The sequence below is a fragment of the Engystomops pustulosus genome, chromosome 3, assembly GCF_040894005.1.
Source record: "Engystomops pustulosus chromosome 3, aEngPut4.maternal, whole genome shotgun sequence".
In the NCBI taxonomy this organism is placed as follows: domain Eukaryota; kingdom Metazoa; phylum Chordata; class Amphibia; order Anura; family Leptodactylidae; genus Engystomops; species Engystomops pustulosus.
Genome location: NC_092413.1, coordinates 122,313,567 through 122,332,636, shown reverse-complemented (window position 1 = coordinate 122,332,636; position 19,070 = coordinate 122,313,567). Strand labels below are relative to the sequence as shown.

The 19,070-nt window shown below is 41.3% G+C and overlaps 1 protein-coding gene across 2 annotated transcripts in view; it reads right to left on the bottom strand.

Moving 5' to 3' along the window:
- Positions 1 to 19,070, bottom strand: part of LOC140121861 (gamma-aminobutyric acid receptor subunit rho-2) — a 97,218-nt gene that overhangs the window by 43,527 nt on the left and 34,621 nt on the right. For both annotated transcript variants that reach the window (XM_072141966.1, XM_072141967.1), the window contains one exon: positions 2,240 to 2,307. In XM_072141966.1, coding sequence (XP_071998067.1) covers positions 2,240 to 2,307 — 68 coding nt within the window. The remainder of the gene's footprint in view (positions 1 to 2,239; positions 2,308 to 19,070) is intronic.

The window sequence follows — 19,070 nt, the reverse complement described above, 5'->3', positions numbered from 1 at the left end:
TTCCTTCAGAGGAACAATATAGTTTGGCATCCTCTAACCTTCAAGGCTTTAAAGAGGTTTGCCCATGAAAAAAAATTCTCAAATATCAATCCCCTATTGATGTTTACACAATAAAACACATTTTTAACCCTCTTACTTTACAATTTTACTCAGTTTTATTGCTGTTTTAGCTACTGTATTGATATGTGATATGTGTAAAATCCAAGAGTATGGGTGGGGACTCTCTAAGCAGACACGTTATGATCCCTCTAGTGCTATGAGATGCTGTCTGCTGACCATTTGGTTAGATTATCAGAGTCCTGGTTTATATACACTTTTATTTAGCCTCTAAACATTCACTAGTATCTGACACATAGAAAGAAAGATGAGACAGATCAGGGATGATGAGATACATGAGATGCATATTACACATGACATTCTTAGCTCTGCTATAAAAGCCGTAACATACACATAGCTCTACTATATGCCTCCCTTCCCTCCCATGGCTGAAGCCATTATCCTGTAGCCTGTAGCTTGTAGCTTTATTCTCCTCACAATGGGGCACATTTACTAAGAATGGGTCAAACTTTACTAAGTGTGCAGTGTGCGGCAGATTAATGTTTTCTGGCGCCCGTTCTTCAAGAATCTGGTGCTCCCTGAACTGGCCCAACAGAGTGCACCACTTTTTTTCTGGTCTATCTTTAACATGGGGCATGCGACACACTTCTGTCGGACTTGCATGTTAAATCTGGCACACAGTCCGACTGGGCACCGGCACACGCCCTAATTTGTGTTGCATGATGCCTAGTGCAGCTGTGCCACAAAACGGTTGTGTGCGACACATTTGTGGTTCAGGCACTTATTAAATACCTGTGCAAGCAGTTTGCATTAGAAAGAACACACAAAGTCCACCAGAAAACTGGCGCAAAGCCCCCAATAAATGTGCACCAATGTGTTGCTTGCTGGCAGGAAGTCTCTGTGTGTGAGTTCGTCCTGAAATGCAATGCTTGGGGCTGTAGTGCAGAGAGCAGCTCAGTGCAGCATCAGACAGGAGAACAATATGTCTTTCTAACCCTTAAAAACCTGTCACCCAATTTATCAGTACTAGGAGCTGATTACTAAAGTAAGAAACCTCCGGTAACGCTATCAAACACTCCAGCGGGGTACAGTGTAATTGTTAGACAGCTCGCAAAGATGTCCGACGTATACATGAGGGGGCGGGGTTGGGGTGTGGCTAAGGGCGGTGACTGGAGCGAGCGGGGCGGTCCGGAGAAGTGGCAGCACCTCGGACCGCCCCCTCATGAAAGCGGTCCGATGATTACATTGTAGCCCGCCGCAGTGTTTGCGGCGTCTGATCAAGCACTAGGAGCTGCTGTGCCGAAAATTTAGGTGACAGGTCCTCTTTAAGTCAAATGATTCAGGGTTGGGTCAGTGCTGACCAAAATTGTGTACATCAGGAGTGATAAAGAGAAGTTGGAATTATATTGGTGAAATGCTGTATTTTTATTAATAGCATTCCAATTACCATCAGTATTAGGCAGCTGGTATTCTCTTTCATGACCTCAAGTAAGGATTGACTAGTTTCAACATTTTAATAAAATTGTTCACAATGTTACAGTGGTTTCAGGTACTGGTACTGCTTATCTGTGGCACATGTGAAGAAATGGAAAATCCAACCAATCAGCATGATTATTATTAATAATAAAACACATGTTTTTTTAATACACAGCATATACTCATTGGTTTTAATGTAATACTTCACTGCAGTGAAGTATTACTTATATTATGCAGCTTATTAGTCCTGGCAGGACACCCTATTTTGATGAGTGGTACACTGTTTCTACTGTACAAGACACTGAATAATTGATTTACTGCTTCCATAATGATGACCTGCAAATTATTTTTGGTTATATGGGTTATCTGGCATCAAACATTATTTTCTCCCATTATTTGGGATTAAAATTGTATTTATAAAACGAGAACTGTTTTTTCACAGTTGAGGTCTCATTTTTTTTCAACTTACAATACCTCATAACTTGAGGGAACCTTGTACAATATGATCAATCTATTGATTTATTATCAACTTTCGCTATCAATAATATTTAGAAATACCTAATGAAGTTTTGACTCAATAGTCATCATTATAGCAATATATGTATTAAAAAATCTTATTACGGTATATGAAGCTTAAAAATTAATTTAAAAATCTTATTATATAATGTTTACTGTTTTACTAATAGCAAAATCAATTAAAACTTACCATATCAACTTCAGATATGCTATCGAGACTCTCAACTTGCACATCAACCCCAACAGGAATTGCAGGACCTGTCATAAAGAAGATGTAGGCATTGTAACCTTCCATGATCGCTAAAGTGCACACAAAAAAATGCAATCACAGATGCCTTCTAGTCATGGAAGAAATTCATAAAATGTGAAAGATTTTTAGATACTAATGCCCACCCTTTTGACAGTAATAAAAGTGAAAAAAATATCACCATCAGCTATGCATAAACATAAGCAATGAAAGCCTTGCATTTTACAGTCCAATGTGAATACAAAACTCATGCTTCCATTTAAAGGACACTGAGGTATCTTTTCTAGATAAAAATACATGTAGTCCCATGCAAGTTTATAGACAGTAACACATAATCTCTATGATACTCTACTGTAGATGGCAATAATGTTATGAACACAAAAGAATCCAGCCAATTTACTGCAGGGAATGGATGACACAAATTGAAATATAGTAATGGATTTGGAGGGTACTTTCTATGACATCTCTAGCTTTACTCCTGCTATCCTCCAATCTGTAATTCAACGTTATTTACTTTTGTGTAGTCAACAAAATGATCTGTATAGATATTAAGGTCATTTTCCTCTTGCAGCGGAATCACTGAAGCTGAAAGGCAATTGTACTAATGGTCTATCTTATTACTGTAAAGCATGTCATTCCTGCATTCTCTGCACAGCTTGTTTGCACTGCAATTCATATAGATGTGAAATCTCTTGAAGCAAGTTGGTTCCAAAGATTTGAATAGACATGTTTCAGGCATTGAGAATCATATCCTTGCATCAACCATATAAGGTGGAGAATGGAATGTCTTCTTAATTTTATATTGAAAAAAGGTGATAACAAATACACACAAATACACAAATGGACACAGTAACGCTATGAAGACAAGATAAGTGATAAGAAACAGGACAATAAATGATTTAAGAAAAGTAAACACTAATGGCAATATATGCTCTAGCACAAAGGGAGTGAGATGTTTATTGTCCCTTAATTGAGATCCATGCAAGTGATGACCCCACCAGGTCTGTTGAGCAGATTCCTTAAGAGTCATAAAAAGACATAAATCCATGTGACACATTTATTCCTGTTATGAGAGCGTCAAATGAGGTCTTAAAAGTGAACTTCCAGACACTTCTTTCTCTCTGAAATTTGAAATCATTTTCAATCTTGTGGTCAGGGCTGCAAAGTGTTTTGGCACAGGAACATCTGTCCTGTTTTCTTTTATGGTATGACAGATTCAGGGGCGGACTGGGAATTTAAAGTGGCCCTGGAAAAAACTGTAAAAGTGGCCCCATTCTGTGGGCAGGGTCAAAACAAGTAGGCGTGGCCTTGTGATGTGGGTGGAGTTACTACATTCCATACAAACTGTTAATAGATGGTCTAAGTCAACATGTACATCGCAGAGAAAGAGACTCATACTGCCTTCTTGTAAAGGAATAACACTTCTATTTTAAGAGCACACAACTTAATACTGCCATATATGTACACTAAAAACATACTACAATACCTTCTCCAATAAACAAGAATGTAACTACAATAATACTACTGCCCCTAAGTAAAATATATTGTAATACTGCCCCTGTATGTACAAGAATATAACTACTATAATACTTCCCCTGTATGTACAGGAATATAACTACTATAATACTGCCCCCTATGTACAAGACTATATCTACTATAATACTGCCCCCTATGTACAAGAATATAATAACTATAATACTGCTCCCTATGTACAAGAATATAACTACTATAATACTGCCCCTATGTACAAGAATATAACTACTATAATACTGCCCCCTATGTACAAGAATATAACTACTATAGTACTGCCCCCTATGTACAGGGATATAACTACTATAATACTGCCCCCTATGTACAAGAATATAACTACTATAATCCTGCCTCCTATGTACAGGAATATAACTACTATAATCCTGCCTCCTATGTACAGGAATATAACTACTATAGTACTGCCCCCTATGTACAGGGATATAACTACTATAATACTGCCCCCTATGTACAAGAATATAATAACTATAATACTGCTCCCTATGTACAAGAATATAACTACTATAATACTGCCCCTATGTACAAGAATATAACTACTATAATACTGCCCCCTATGTACAAGAATATAACTACTATAGTACTGCCCCCTATGTACAGGGATATAACTACTATAATACTGCCCCCTATGTACAAGAATATAACTACTATAATCCTGCCTCCTATGTACAGGAATATAACTACTATAGTACTGCCCCCTATGTACAGGGATATAACTACTATAATACTGCCCCCTATGTACAAGAATATAACTACTATAATACTGCCTCCTATGTACAGGAATATAACTACTATAATACTGCCCCTATGTACAAGAATATAACTACTATAATCCTGCCTCCTATGTACAAGAATATAACTACTATAATACTGCCCCCTATGTATAAGAATATAGCTACTATAATACTGCCCCCTATGTACAAGAATATAACTACTATAATACTGCCCCCTATGTACAAGAATATAACTACTATTACTAGTAGCCATTACCCCCAGTATACATCCAGCCCACTGTAATATATATATATATATATATATATATATATATATATATATATATATATATATATATATATATATATATATATAGCCAGCCCCCCAGTATACAGCCAGCCAGTCCTTCTAATATATTCAGTCTGCCCAGTATAGTGCCAGACTGCCCCTGCCCCAGTATACGGCCCATAGCCCCAGTATGCAGCCAGACAGCCCATAGCCCCAGTATGCAGCTCATAGCCCCAGTATACAGCCAGACAGCCCCAGTATACAGCCAGACAGCGCCAGTATACAGCCAGACAGCCCATAGCCCCAGCATAAGGCCCCTGCCCCAGCATACAGACCCTGCCTCAGCATACAGCCCCTGCCCCAGCATACATTCAGACAGCCCATAGCCCCTGTATACAGCCCATAGCCCCAGTATACAGCCAAAAGCCCCAGTATACAGCCATACAGCCCCAATATACAGCCCATAGCCCCAGTATACAGCCCATAGCCCCAGTATACAGCCCATAGCCCCAGTATACAGCCATACAGCCCCAATATACAGCTCATAGTCCCAGTATACAGCCCATAGCCCCAGTATACAGCCCATAGCCCCAATATACAGCCCATAGCCCCAGTATACAGCCCATAGCCCCAGTATACAGCCCATAGCCCCAGTATACAGCCCATAGCCCCAATATACAGCTCATAGTCCCAGTATACAGCCCATAGCCCCAGTATACAGCCCATAGCCCCAGTATACAGCCCATAGCCCCAGTATACAGCCCATAACCCCTGTATACAGCCCATAACCCCTGTATACAGCCCATAACCCCTGTATACAGCCCATAGCCCCAGTATACAGCCCATAGCCCCAGTATACAGCCAGACAGCCCCAATATACAGCCCATAGCCCCAGTATACAGCCCATAGCCCCAGTATACAGCCCATAGCCCCAATATACAGCCCATAACCCCTGTATACAGCCCATAGCCCCAGTATACAGCCCATAGCCCCAATATACAGCCTGCCCCTGGTATAAAGCGCCAGCCCCTGGTAGACAGCGCCACCCCCACCCCAGTGCATATAAATAAAAACACATGTAACTCACCTTTCCGACGCCCCGACGCTGCTCTCCTGCTTGATCCCAGTCCGGCCGCGGTGTCGGCTCCGTACGGGCCGGCGTCGCACAGACCATGATGTCGGCAAGCAGCAATCAGGGCGTCGGAAAGCTGAGTTACATGTGTTTTTATTTTTCCCCCGGCCCCACCAGTCCCAGACCAGCCCCGTACCGGCCCTAAACCAATTGGCCCACCGGGATTTCTCCCATAGCCCCAATATACAGCCCATAGCCCCAGTATACATCCCATAGCCCCAGTATACAGCCCATAGCCCCAATATACAGCCTGCCCCTGGTATAAAGCGCCAGCCCCTGGTAGACAGCGCCATCTCCACCCCAGTACATATAAATAAAAACACATGTTACTCACCTTTCCGACGCCCCGACGCTGCTCTCCTGCTTGATCCCAGTCCGGCCGCGGTGTCGGCTCCGTATGGGCCGGCGTCGCACAGACCATGACGTCGGCAAGCGGCAATCGGGGCGTCAGAAAGGTGAGTTACATGTGTTTTTATTTTTCCACCGGCCCCACCAGTCCCAGACCGGCCCCGGACCGGCCCTAAACAAATCGGCCCACCGGGATTTCTCCCGGTGGGTCTTATGGCCAGTCCACCCCTGGACAAATGATAGTTCATCTTTGCATCCTTGCTTCCCTGTTTCATCAACATATAGGCCTCCGGGAGGACATCTGGTACACACAATTGTGTGAGCTGCAGGTGAAGTTACCTGGGATGATGTAATCCTTACTGGGGTTAGGAATCTTTATTCTGTCAGTAGTCATTATGTCAGGACAGGTTTTACATCTTGGTTGGTTGCAGGAAGATGTTGCTGTTCTTGCTGGAAAGGACATTGAGCTCATGACAATTATATTTTTTACTTTGGAGACTTGTCTATAGCAGAGAAGAGGGGGCCTGGAAATATAGATTGCAGGTTGTCATCTTTCTGTAAAATAGGGTGCAATGTGCAATTCCCCTTAGCACTTCATGATGTGTGTTGTGGGTGACAACAAGGGGTACCCTGTGGTTCTCTCTTTTTGACTTGTATTAGAAGATATGACTGCTTGAAATGTGGGTGGTTCTGGCAATTTGATTTCCGATGGCGCTCGGGTGATATCCCTGATTTTAAAAAGTTTTTCAAAGCATAGTAAACCATTTGTCCCAGTCTTTGGTGTTGGAACATATGCAGTTGTATTTGATTGCCTGACTGTATACAATTAATTTTTTTTATGTGTTTGGGATTTAAACTGCATTTTTTTAGTGGTGGATTTCCTTTAACCCCTACGTACTACTTACGTCCTGGTGCTGTGGGGGGTGTATGGAGAGAGCTCACGGGCTGATAACAGCTGACAACCGACAACCGCCTGTATAATATAGCTGACAACCGCCTGTTAATGCCGTGGTCAGTGCTGGCACTAATTGCGGTAGATAACCTGTTAAATGCCACGGTCGAACCCGACCATAGCACCTAACATTGCTGTCGATGGGTGCCGCCATCTTAGATGGCCAATCGCCATCACAGTATATGGTATGGGCAATAAGACCCTGCAGGGTTGAAGTACCCTAGAGGGTCTAAAATAATAGTAAAAAAAAGTAAAAAAATGTAAAAAAGAAGAAAAAATTAAAAATCACCTCCTTTTCTTAAAAAACATATAAAAATAAACGTTAAAAATAATAAACACTGCGTTCCAAAATGCCTGTCCTATCAAAATATATTAAAGATTATTCCTGGCAGTGAAAACCGTAACGGAAAAAAAAACACCCAAATGTCCAAATCGCCACTTTTTCTCTTTTTTTCCATCCATGAATATTGGAATAAAAAATTATTTCCAGTACACTGCATGGAATATTAAATGATGCCATTAAAAAGTACAATTTGCACCGCAGATAACAAGCCCTCAAACATCTCTGTAAATGTAAAAACAAAAAAGTTATTGCTTTTGGAATAAGGGGAGTAAAAAACAGAAATGCAAAAAATGAATAACGGTCATGTAACTATTTTTAAAATCTGGGATGTGTCACTATAAGTGATTATAACTTTATCAAGGTGATATCCATTTCATGACATGTTGTACTTCACCTTAGAGGTATATTTTAGTTGAAATGGTTTGCATTTTTTCATAAGATATTTTAAAGTTTGGTAAAAATTTAGAAAACTTTAGAAAAGTCTAATCTCCCAAACAGGTTACTAACTAACATAATTGTCTGCTTTAAAATAATTATGTCAACATAAAGCAAACTATTATGTAATTCTATTAGGATGTTAGGGGCTTACAAATTAAACATCAATTTTCCATATTTTAAAAGAAATGTTAGATTCCATTATTTTAGAGGTCTATTCATATATTTTAGGAGTTTTAAAAGTTCACTTAGAAACTCCCCACAAAGCACCACATGTATTATTGTACCCCTTCTTAAAGTGTTTAAAACAAAAAATAAAACTTAAAAATGTATTTCATGTGCAATGCTTAACGGGTAAAAAGCTTAAAGAGGACCTGTCACCTAAATTTTCGCCACTAGGACCTGCTTACTAAAGTATGCAGCTCCTAGTGCTTGATCAAACGCCGCAGTGTTATAGTGATAGCGTTACTGGAAACCTCCGGTAACGCTATCAAACACTGCAGCGGGGTACGGTGTAATCATCGGACAGCTTGCAAAGCTGTCCGATGTAATCATGAGGGGGCGGTCCGAGGTGCTGCCTTTTCCCCAGACCGCCCCGCTAGCTCCATAGGCCGGCAGTGACTGCCGCGCTAGGCGGCAGTCACCGCCCCTAGCCACGCCACAACCCTGCCCCCTCATGAATACGTCGGACAGCTTTGCGAGCTGTCCGACAATTACATCCTACCCCGCCGCAGTGTTTGATATCACTATCACTCTAACACTGGGGCGTTTGATCGAGCACTAGGAGCTGCTTACTTTAGTAAGCAGCTCCTAGTGCCGATAAATTGGGTGACAGGTCCTCTTTAAGCTTTTTACCCCGTTAAGCATTGCACATGAAATACATTTTTAAGTTTTATTTTTTGTTTTAAACACTGTTTACCACAGATATAATGTTATTTATGTCCCATTGGTCATTACGATTGTGATAATATCCCATTTATAAAGTTTTGTTTAAATAATTTTGCAGATTAAAAATACATATGGAGAGGAAAATCACTTGTCTTGTGTGGCGCAACATTTACATTTTTTATTGACCTATTTTAGGGCTTATTTTTTGCAGGATGAGTTTTTTATTGTAATCATTGTGGGGTAAATGTGACATTTTGATCACTTTTTATTGTGTTTTTCTTAGCTTTGATGCACAAAACTCCTAATTTTTGGAATTTATCTTTATTATTTTTTATGGTGTTCACAGGTTGTTACAAACAAAGTGATACCTTGTATGTGAGGTTGTGAGGTGATTTTCAATTGTTTTATTATATGTGGAAGTTTTATGATTTTTGGGGCATTTAGGGGACTTTTATTATTTTTTCATTTGTAAATATTTTTTTCACCAATTTTTTACACTATTTTACAATCCCCCCCTGGGACTTGAACAAACTATCATTTGAATGCTTGTTAAAACAAAAAATTGCCATACTGATGTATGGCAGTATATTAGAGTAGTCAGCCTATGCAGATGCTTAAGCTGACATGTACAGTGACACACCCTGTCAGAGACAGCATCTATCATTCAGCAACTAAAGGCAGTCCTGGGGTCCCTCATTGGAGATGATCGGCACCCCCCAAAACGATGCAGGGAGTGCCGATCATGGGAGGCATGAGGAAGCACTATAGATGCCACGGTCATATATTTAAGATTTGGGATCCCACACTGCTGTCACCATTACCCACCACCCTGGATGTGCATTTACATCCTAAGTAGAGATGAGCGAACATGCTCGTCCGAGCTTGATGCTCGTTCGAGCATTAAGGTACTCGAGACGGCTCGTTGCTCGGACGAGTATTTCCCCTGCTCGAGATCGAGCATTTAATTAAAAAAACACAGTGAAGAACAATGAAGAATAGAATAAAAACAGTGACCACAGTGAACACAGGATCATTTAAGTGAAAAACACAGTAAAGAACACAGTGAAGAATAGATTACAGATGTTCGGCACATCTGCTTACTTGTCGGAAGATACGCGCGGAACCGTGCGAACAAAATAGTATGTGAAGAACAATATATATGTGTGAAGAACACATTGCACAACAGCACAGAGACACCGGGGAGCAGCACAGAGACACCGGGGAGCAGCACGAAGACATGGGGCAGCGGCAGCACGGAGACATCAGGCAGCGGCACGGAGCAGCACGGAGACATCGGGGCACGGAGACATCGGGGCACGGAGACAGCGGGGCACAGAGACAGCGGGGCACAGAGACAGCGGGGCACGGAGAGAGCGGGGCACGGAGAGAGCGGGGCACGGAGAGAGCGGGGCACGGAAACAGCTGGGCACGGAAACAGCTGGGCACGGAGACAGCGGGGCACAGAGACAGCGGGGCACGGAGACAGCGGGGCACGGAGAGAGCGGGGCACGGAGAGAGCGGGGCACGGAGAGAGCGGGGCACGGAAACAGCTGGGCACGGAGACAGCGGGGCACAGAGACAGCGGGGCACGGAGACAGCGGGGCACGGAGACAGCGGGGCACGGAGACAGCGGGGCATGGAGACAGCGGGGCACGGAGACAGCGTATCTCCCGACAAGTAAGCAGATGTGCCGAACATCTGCAATCTATTCTTCACTGTGTTTTTCACTTAAATGATCCTGTGTTCACTGTTTTTATTCTATTCTTCACTGTTCTTCACATCTGCTAACTTGTCGGGAGATAATATACGCGCGGAACAGTGAAGAATAGATTGCAGATGTTTGCATACATCTGCTAACTTATCAGAAGACATTCTTTTTAAATTAATTAACACATTTTATTCCCGAACCATGGTCCCTTTGAAAAATGCTCGAGTCTCCCATTGACTTCAATGGGGCTCGTTACTCGAAACGAGCACTCGAACATCTGGAAATGTTCGGCTCGAGTAACGAGCACCCGAGCATTTTAGTGCTCGCTCATCTCTAATCCTAAGCCATTATCATAATAACCAGTTGATCTGGACAGGGAAATCTCCCATAATGAAAAAACTGTATATTTAAGCCAATTACAGATCTAACCAATGCAAGTGCCAAAGAATGATGCCACGCCATGACAAACAACCACATGTTATCTGAGACTTCCTACCATAATGACAGACCCATATTACAGCCATATACGACCATATGGTGCCAAACACCAGATACACCTAAGAACTAAATTCATAAATGATAGTAAAAATCCAGTGACAAAGATTACCACACTTACATTGCCTGGGTATATGAGTAAGTTCCCTGGTATATCATGCTTGATTTAAAGAAAATCTACCATCAAAATTAAGCATGAAAACCCAGGGGCACTTACTCACAGGTCCAGGCACAGTGACTGTGGTAATCTTCTTATATTTATAATTATGGTATGTTATCCTAGCTCCTTTGTGATCTGGCTTTAGAGACTGTTACACTGTGTTACCCTTCCCCCTGCTTCCTCAGCACTTGTGCAGTGAGCACTTCCCATAATTTTCATATACAGTACCCACTCACAACTATAAATTTAACTGTGGATATTGTGGTTTCTGTGGCAACTACAAACACAGTCCTTATGTGATATGAAAGGGGAGATTGCCCTCTTTTTAATTTGATTAAAGATACCATGGTTTTGAAGATATTGCTGTGCAATCTTCTAGCCTGTCAGCTGAAGGCAGCATGGAGAAGACAAAGAGAAAATGAGAAAATAATAAATGCTATTTGCTCATGTAAGGAAAGTTCCATTGCTTGACATGAGACATTGGGGGAGATGTACTGTATCAAGCTATTTGTGCCAAACACCACTCCTACACCACATTTATTAAGGATTTATCATGTCAGAGAAAATGTGCAATCCCTAAAATTACTAACAACCCTGGTTGACTACCTAACAAGCCTTGCAAACCTTAGTGGTCAGGGCCTTGTAGTCCACAACCCCTACACTAAATAAGTGCACAGGAAAAATTAAAAAACAGAGGGACGAGAAACAGAGAATGCAGACAAACAAAGTCAAACAGATCCAGGTTAACCTAGATGGCAGTGAAGTAAATTTGAGAGGAAAGATACCGTATTTTTCGGACCATAAGGCGAACAAAAAATCCTTTGATTTTCTCAGAAATCAAAGGTGCGCCTTATATATGTACCATACTTACAGACAACAGCTGCCTTGAGCTGTGTACATGTCTGCCCCCTGCTGGTCATTCATTCTTATAATCAGGTGCCCCTTATAATCCGGTGCACCTTATATACGAGCCTAGACGTTTTAGCAGGCATTTCTTGATGGTGCGCCTTTTAATCTGGTGCGCCTTATAGTCCGAAAAATACGGTAAATGTAGCAGATGTTGGATACACAAAATTTCAATAGCAAAGGTCATGGACACCAAATGTCAGAAGACTGAAAATTAACCAGCACCCTGTAACAGAACTGGGAATATATACAGGAGTTCCTGCCCTTCTGCCCATAACTCAAACCGCAGATGAACGCAAACTGAACTCAGAAGGACGCACCCAGCTTTTCCAAGGAACACATCCTGAAAGGCAACTGTCAATCAAAAGCAACCCTGGGATTGTTTTTTCAAACACAGAATCCTGAAACCTGGTCCCATTCAGAGGGTTCTGGCACAACAATTACAAAAAATGGGAATGGTCTCTGGAAAAGGGGGCATAAACTCACAGCAAAAAGGCAGTGTGCAAAAATATGTGCAGCGAACTGGACCAAGTAATAAATGGTGCACAGTATGACTCAACAGTCTTAAGCTACGGCATCTCATGTCATGGTTATGTATTGCCATAATCTAAGAGGATTTGTTCATTCAAGTAATCACAACCCTCTTCCTTAAATGTTGCCTGCTCTTGTATCCAAGCTTTCCAATAACTGCTTTATAATGAGATATTCTTTACCCTTCATTCTCATTTTCTAAATTTTTTCAAAGAGCTAATCTCTTTTTGTATCTCTACAAACTGATTTGATATCTGCTTTAATCTCTAACATCTCCAAAGCAATAGAGTGTAGTTGTTTATGAAGAATATTTTCCAATAGTTCATCAAATTTTTATATGTTTTAAGTTATATATAGTTGTGGCACATGTGTGCAATATGTGGTGCACATTTGGGAACTGGAGCATTGAGATATGCTTGTTATTGCTATCTCAAACTGGCCATACAGTTCATAAAGCTGTCAGACTCATTCCTCACATAGCTGAAGAGCTGTGGCCAACTGCTCCATAATAAATGCACACATGGCCATGCTGTACATGTTCTCAAAGAGGAAAAGGGAGAAAACTGCTGCTAGACACGAAAATATCTCTGAGAACAAAAGGTTTGGGTACTCAAAATCCAACAGTCTGAACCTTAACCAACTACCCTAACTCCATCTGCCTTATAAGAGAAAGATGGAAGTGTTTGTAGCTTAGTAGGGATGTAAATTAAAATGTACATACATTTAAAGGAAACCAACCAGTAGAAAAATTAGAAAAACACTACACATATCTACACTCCTCTTAAAGGGGTATTCCAGGAATCAGCATAATTCATATGCAAATAGATACTCAAAATATAAGCTAATGTGTAATTTAAAATTTTGCTCCCCTTAGCAGAAAATGCTGCTGACATAGACTGTAATGAAGAATTAAAATGTTACTGGCCCTTTAATCAGTCCGTTAATTTCCTCCGCGCGGTCCATCGCAGAACAGAAGATGGCCGCTGGTCACATGTCCACATCACATGTCCTGTACCTGCCTGGGCAGGCCATGTGATCACCACTACAATTTGGCTGTAGTCGGTTGGTTGCAGCGTACTCATCATGGCCAGTGTTGTAGTGATGGCAGTTACACATTATTACTATGGTAACAGCAAGAAAGCCTGCTAGATCATCACTGGGAGCAGAGCATAAGAGGTAGGAGGAGTTACTGAGAACTAAAGGATCATGGAACTTGTATTTTCCAGTGGCGGCCATCTTGGTGATAACTCCACCTACTTTAGAGAGGCCATACATTTTGTAAATCACAAAATCAAACTATTTAAGCTCCGTTTTGTGACTAATGACATTCAGTATTGTTGTATTCATTTATTTATATCATCATGGGTTTTTGTGTCAGACGTTCATATTCCCGGAATACCCCTTTAAACTTCATCCCGGCGCTCGTCTTCGCTTGTCTTCTTGTCTATCTTGACACACCAGGTTCACCTAGAAAAGAGACCTGTAATTAGCAGGCCAGAGCGTAAGGATAAAATGTGCGGTGATCCGGGCTGCTGATTATGCACGCCCCTTCACCTCCCTCTCCCATGCTGGGAGAGGCAGTGTGATAGATGCCTCCATCTAGTTGATCCTGCCAGTAGTATATGCTTGTTTTAAAGATTAAGCCATGCATGTCTAAGTACTGACTATGCTTTACGATGAAACTGCAAATGGCTCATTAAATCAGTTCGGGTTAGGGGACGTGCATAATTAGCAGCCCAGAGTGCCGGACATTGTGTCCCCACGCCCCGGCCTGCTAATTATAAGTCTCTTTCCAAAGAATGTCAAGATTAGCAAAGACAAGTGCCAGAATAAAGATGAAGAGGAGCATAGGTGAGTGAGTGGAGTAGCCTGTGGAATCACCATTAACAAAAACTTAAAGTTATAATTTTCCCTCTACAGCATTTCATTTGGCATTCATTGTGGTCTTTAACTGGGCCACTGCACCACTATTATGGCTTAATTTCTTAGCTATTATGTTGCATTATGCTGGTAAGCCTGTAATAATTGTCCCATTTAGGACTATACTGCTGTGACAAAGTCAAACCCTCCAGTCCTAAACACCTAATTGCTCCCATCCACTGTTGGTCCCTGGTGGGGTATGTTGCAAGTAGCATCACAAATAGGGTAAAAACATGTGAATTATCATTGCTACTAAGGCCCTTCAACTAGGGGAAGTGCTAAGCCTCTTTCAATGGGTGAATGGGAAGGAATGTCTGGGGACCTGTGTGTGTTGGGGGTCCGTATATGTTGACCCTATTTATCTTTTGGTAGCACCTACAGCATAAACCCAGTGATAGCTACTTATGGATGTACCCTGCCAGTGGATCCAAAGTTCACCAAGGCAGTTCCGGATGTCCATCTGATCTCTCCAACAGCTCCTGCGGAGGTTCCTGCCACAGTGGATGAACCCCAAGATGCCATCCTGTTCTGCCCACTGACCAGGAAATAATCCTTGCTCTTGTGGATCCCAGCAGTGATGCTCCTGATACCCCCATGGGCTAAAGCCCACATCAGGTACTGTAACTGACTATGTTTCCTATTCCTGATTGGGCTTAAGCCCTATACCCATTACTTCTTTAAAAAAGCAGAAACTTTTCTGGACCTCTCTCTGAAAGCAGGGTGCCCTTGCAGTGGACATTGAAGGGATTTTGCCCCTCATCTCAGTGGATTGTAATTACGTCCCTTCTCCGTTTTCTTCAGACTACTACTCCTTTTCCCTTTTCAAGGACTGTACTCAAGGAATAAACTTTTCCATACCAAAGCTCTTTGAAAAAGGCATATTCATGAGGGGGCAGGATTAAGGGGGGTGACTGCCTTATGATGCACAATAGTCACAGCCGGCCTACGGAGTGGGCGGGGCGGTCCGTGGAAGAGGCAGCACCTCGGATCGTCCACCTTATGAATACATTGGACCGATGTATTGAGAGTGCAAAATGAAGTAAGAAGTGGCACTCAAGATTTCCACACTGCAGCTGTCTTGTTCGAGACTTGTCTTTATTTAACACATCGTGGGGTACAATATATAAGACACAAACTATGGATTGATGTGTTTCGATGCTCGTAACGTTGGGATTATGATTAAGACGCTACAAGCGTCGAAACGCGTCAATCCATAGTTTGTGTTTTATGTGTGTTGTACCCCATAATGTGTTAAATAAAGACAAGCCTCGAACAAGACAGCTGCAGTGTGGAAATCTTGAGTGTCGCTTCTTACTTTCTTTTTTCGTCATGGAGTTGAGGACGTGATAGCGGACCGGACATTTTTCTTTTTTTTCTTTTTTTTTTTTGTATTGAGAGTGATCCGGCGTTTCTAGTGCAGAGCGCAGAAGTGTTTGTTGGGGGTTCCCTGAGGAAGTCCCCCTACCCTTGTGGTTTGTTGCAAACTTAAAGGTAATATCTAATCTGCTAGCAGCATCTGCCTCCTATGGCAGTTCATCCAGCAGCCTATGCTTCCTAAAGTCAGTGCATGCAGTCCTTTCATGCAACTATATATAGCTCTCACACTGAGCACCCATCACTATATATATTACCACACAATACTACTGAACCATTGCATTTGCATCTGCACTTTTTATTCCTTGTTCTGTGCCACAAGCTCCAATCTGCTCCCAGTTTCTCTAATGTTAAGAGTGATGGCCAGCTACAATTAATCCTCTAAAGCTAATACTGATGTCACTGTATATTATTCTGTGTTTCATTGTACACAGTAACATTTACTATATAACTACATATATTGTGCCTTATGGTGGATTTGAGCTTTTATTTCTTACTATCCCTGCACTTTTATTTGGCATTTGATTTCTATTTAGCTATAGAATAAAGCCTCTTCATACATCCCTTACATACAGAAATAGCCCCCAGCTCTCTATGCAGCAGACTAAGCCAAAAGCCTGCTGTGACCTCTCTGTTCTTGTTATGAGATTGTATCATGTCTCCAAGCTGCCTGCCAACCACAGATTACTGGTCTAAAGTCACACGTCATAATGCATTGGACTATACAGTCAGTGGCATTGAAAAGATGCAGGGTTTCAAACATCATTTTTATTCCTACACATATTAATTGTTTTCAATTACAGTAAAATTCCTTTGTATAAGTATATGTTGTTAGAAACTAAAGAAGAAAAGGGAAAAAAGGGGAAGACAAAAGAAGGTGGAGACATTCAACATCTTGGGGCTCAATTACTAATTGTCGAGCTGCGCACTTTTGTTGGACTGTGCACCTTTTTCGGGGCTAAAACGGGCCTTGGGATTTAGCCGAACGCAATCCATTTTTTGGCGCAGCAGTAATAGCTTCCACACGGGTGTGCCGTCGGACGGTCCAACTGATTCGGACTGAGCGCGGTATTTAACTTTTAAATTGTGTCACAACCTCAATCACTTTCATACACCACTAAAAAGATTGTGAACTCTGTCGCACCTCAGCGGGAAAGCAACACATTCATGATATCGGTCGCATGATCTTAGTTAATCACCTCACAGTGCATTATAGGACAATTCACTTTCTGTGAACTCCAGTGATCGGGTAAGTTAATGTGCCCCATTATATTTTCTTGTTTGAATACCTTAAAGCCCTTTTCTAATCTACTAAAAATTCGTATATAATTGAGATCCCTTCACCAAAATACATTTAATTCCATAGATATTACTGTGTGATGGAAAGGATTAAATTACTGTTTCCAATCCAAACTATGAAAGGTCCCTTATGTTAATTGATCTAGCAGCCATAAAAAGACAATGTTAGTTATCGTTATAGAATAATTCAATATAATCTTTGCATTCTCAACATGATACCAGCAAATCTCGAATTACGTATGCAATTGTGCAGACGCTAACATTTGATTTGTCCAGCTACACCCAGTGTTTGTTAACCACCTCCCACTCTCCAAAAACTCAATAATTACAAGATGACACAATTTCTATCATAAATTAGGTTAACAAATAGATCTAAATTTACACTGTGCTGTATTTTATCACAATAGTTGATGCTGGTTGATAAATCTGGTGCAGTTTAAGACTTTCTTGCTTACCTTTAACATTTGGTCAAATAGACAAGACCTATTTGGTTGGTTGCTAAAATACACTATACTATATGAGATTTTGAGTCTGCCATCTTCTTTCCAGTATCAGGGCTTGTGGCAAGATTTGCTGACTGGCAGCATTCTCCAGGATAGACTGCAGTACACCAGACAATCTAATGGGTCAAAATATATAAAAAAAAATAGATTGACCTCCGGCTTGACCCTGTGCCATCTGGAGGCGATCATAAAATCTGTTATTAGGGAGTAAAGTATTTTAAGTAATTGATTATAGCAGACTTTTGATCCCAACGTTATATTTCCTTCTATTTTCCAGGTCATTCACTAGTAAGGTAAAATTCTGACAATGCATTAGTGGTTAGCTCAGTGGCACTTGTATGGGCCCTTTCTTTTCCCACTTTCCCAGTACTTCTTCAATATCTTGTTAATGAGAGTGTTCCACCCTCAAGAGTATGAGGTCAATGCCCTGTTTAGCTGGAAGTGCCTGTATTAACTCACGGGGTTGGATTATAGCATGGTGCAAGAAGGCTCTGGTACCATTTCCACGGCTGCTACTACTGCCATCGCAGCTCCTACAGAGCTTAGAAAGTGATGCCTGCCCCTTGTGTTTGGATAAATTGAAAGTGGAGCAACGGAGTCTGTTAATAACTGCTTATTCTGGACATTTCAGGGACCTACTTCAAGGTAGGATCCTGGCCACAGAGATCCCAAGTTTTGCTTCCTCACTTCACATTGATTAGTAAAATGTACTGTACCGTACTGTGTAAATGTGGTATTGCCATTAATACCACATTTACACAGTATTTCTTGTTTTAATATTTTGAAAAAAAACAATCAATATTTTGTAGCTTAAAGGTTCAACTTTTAAATGAGTTTTAAAGAGCTCCAAATCCCATGCACAACAGAAAATGAACATGCTGTGGAATTTTCAATCCACATTACATGTCAGTTTCTGCACAGCATGTTCATGAGATCTGATTCAATTAATATGCTGCATGTACATAATATGAAGAACCGGGCTCAATTAGACTGACTTATGTACATCAGTTTATGAGTCAGTCTAATTGAGCCTAGTTCTTCAGCAATATCCCTAGTAGCAATGTGAGAGCAGTTTGTAGCTCACTTTTTGGAAATATTTTATGTGTCAGCTTAAATGCCTGTTCCTTTTGTTCTAATCAGGTTCATACCCAAATATGCCTCCTGTTGTAATACATTTATAGGAAGTGGTTGATGTGAGGAGAGATTGGCTTTTATGTTAGTCCAGAACCCAGG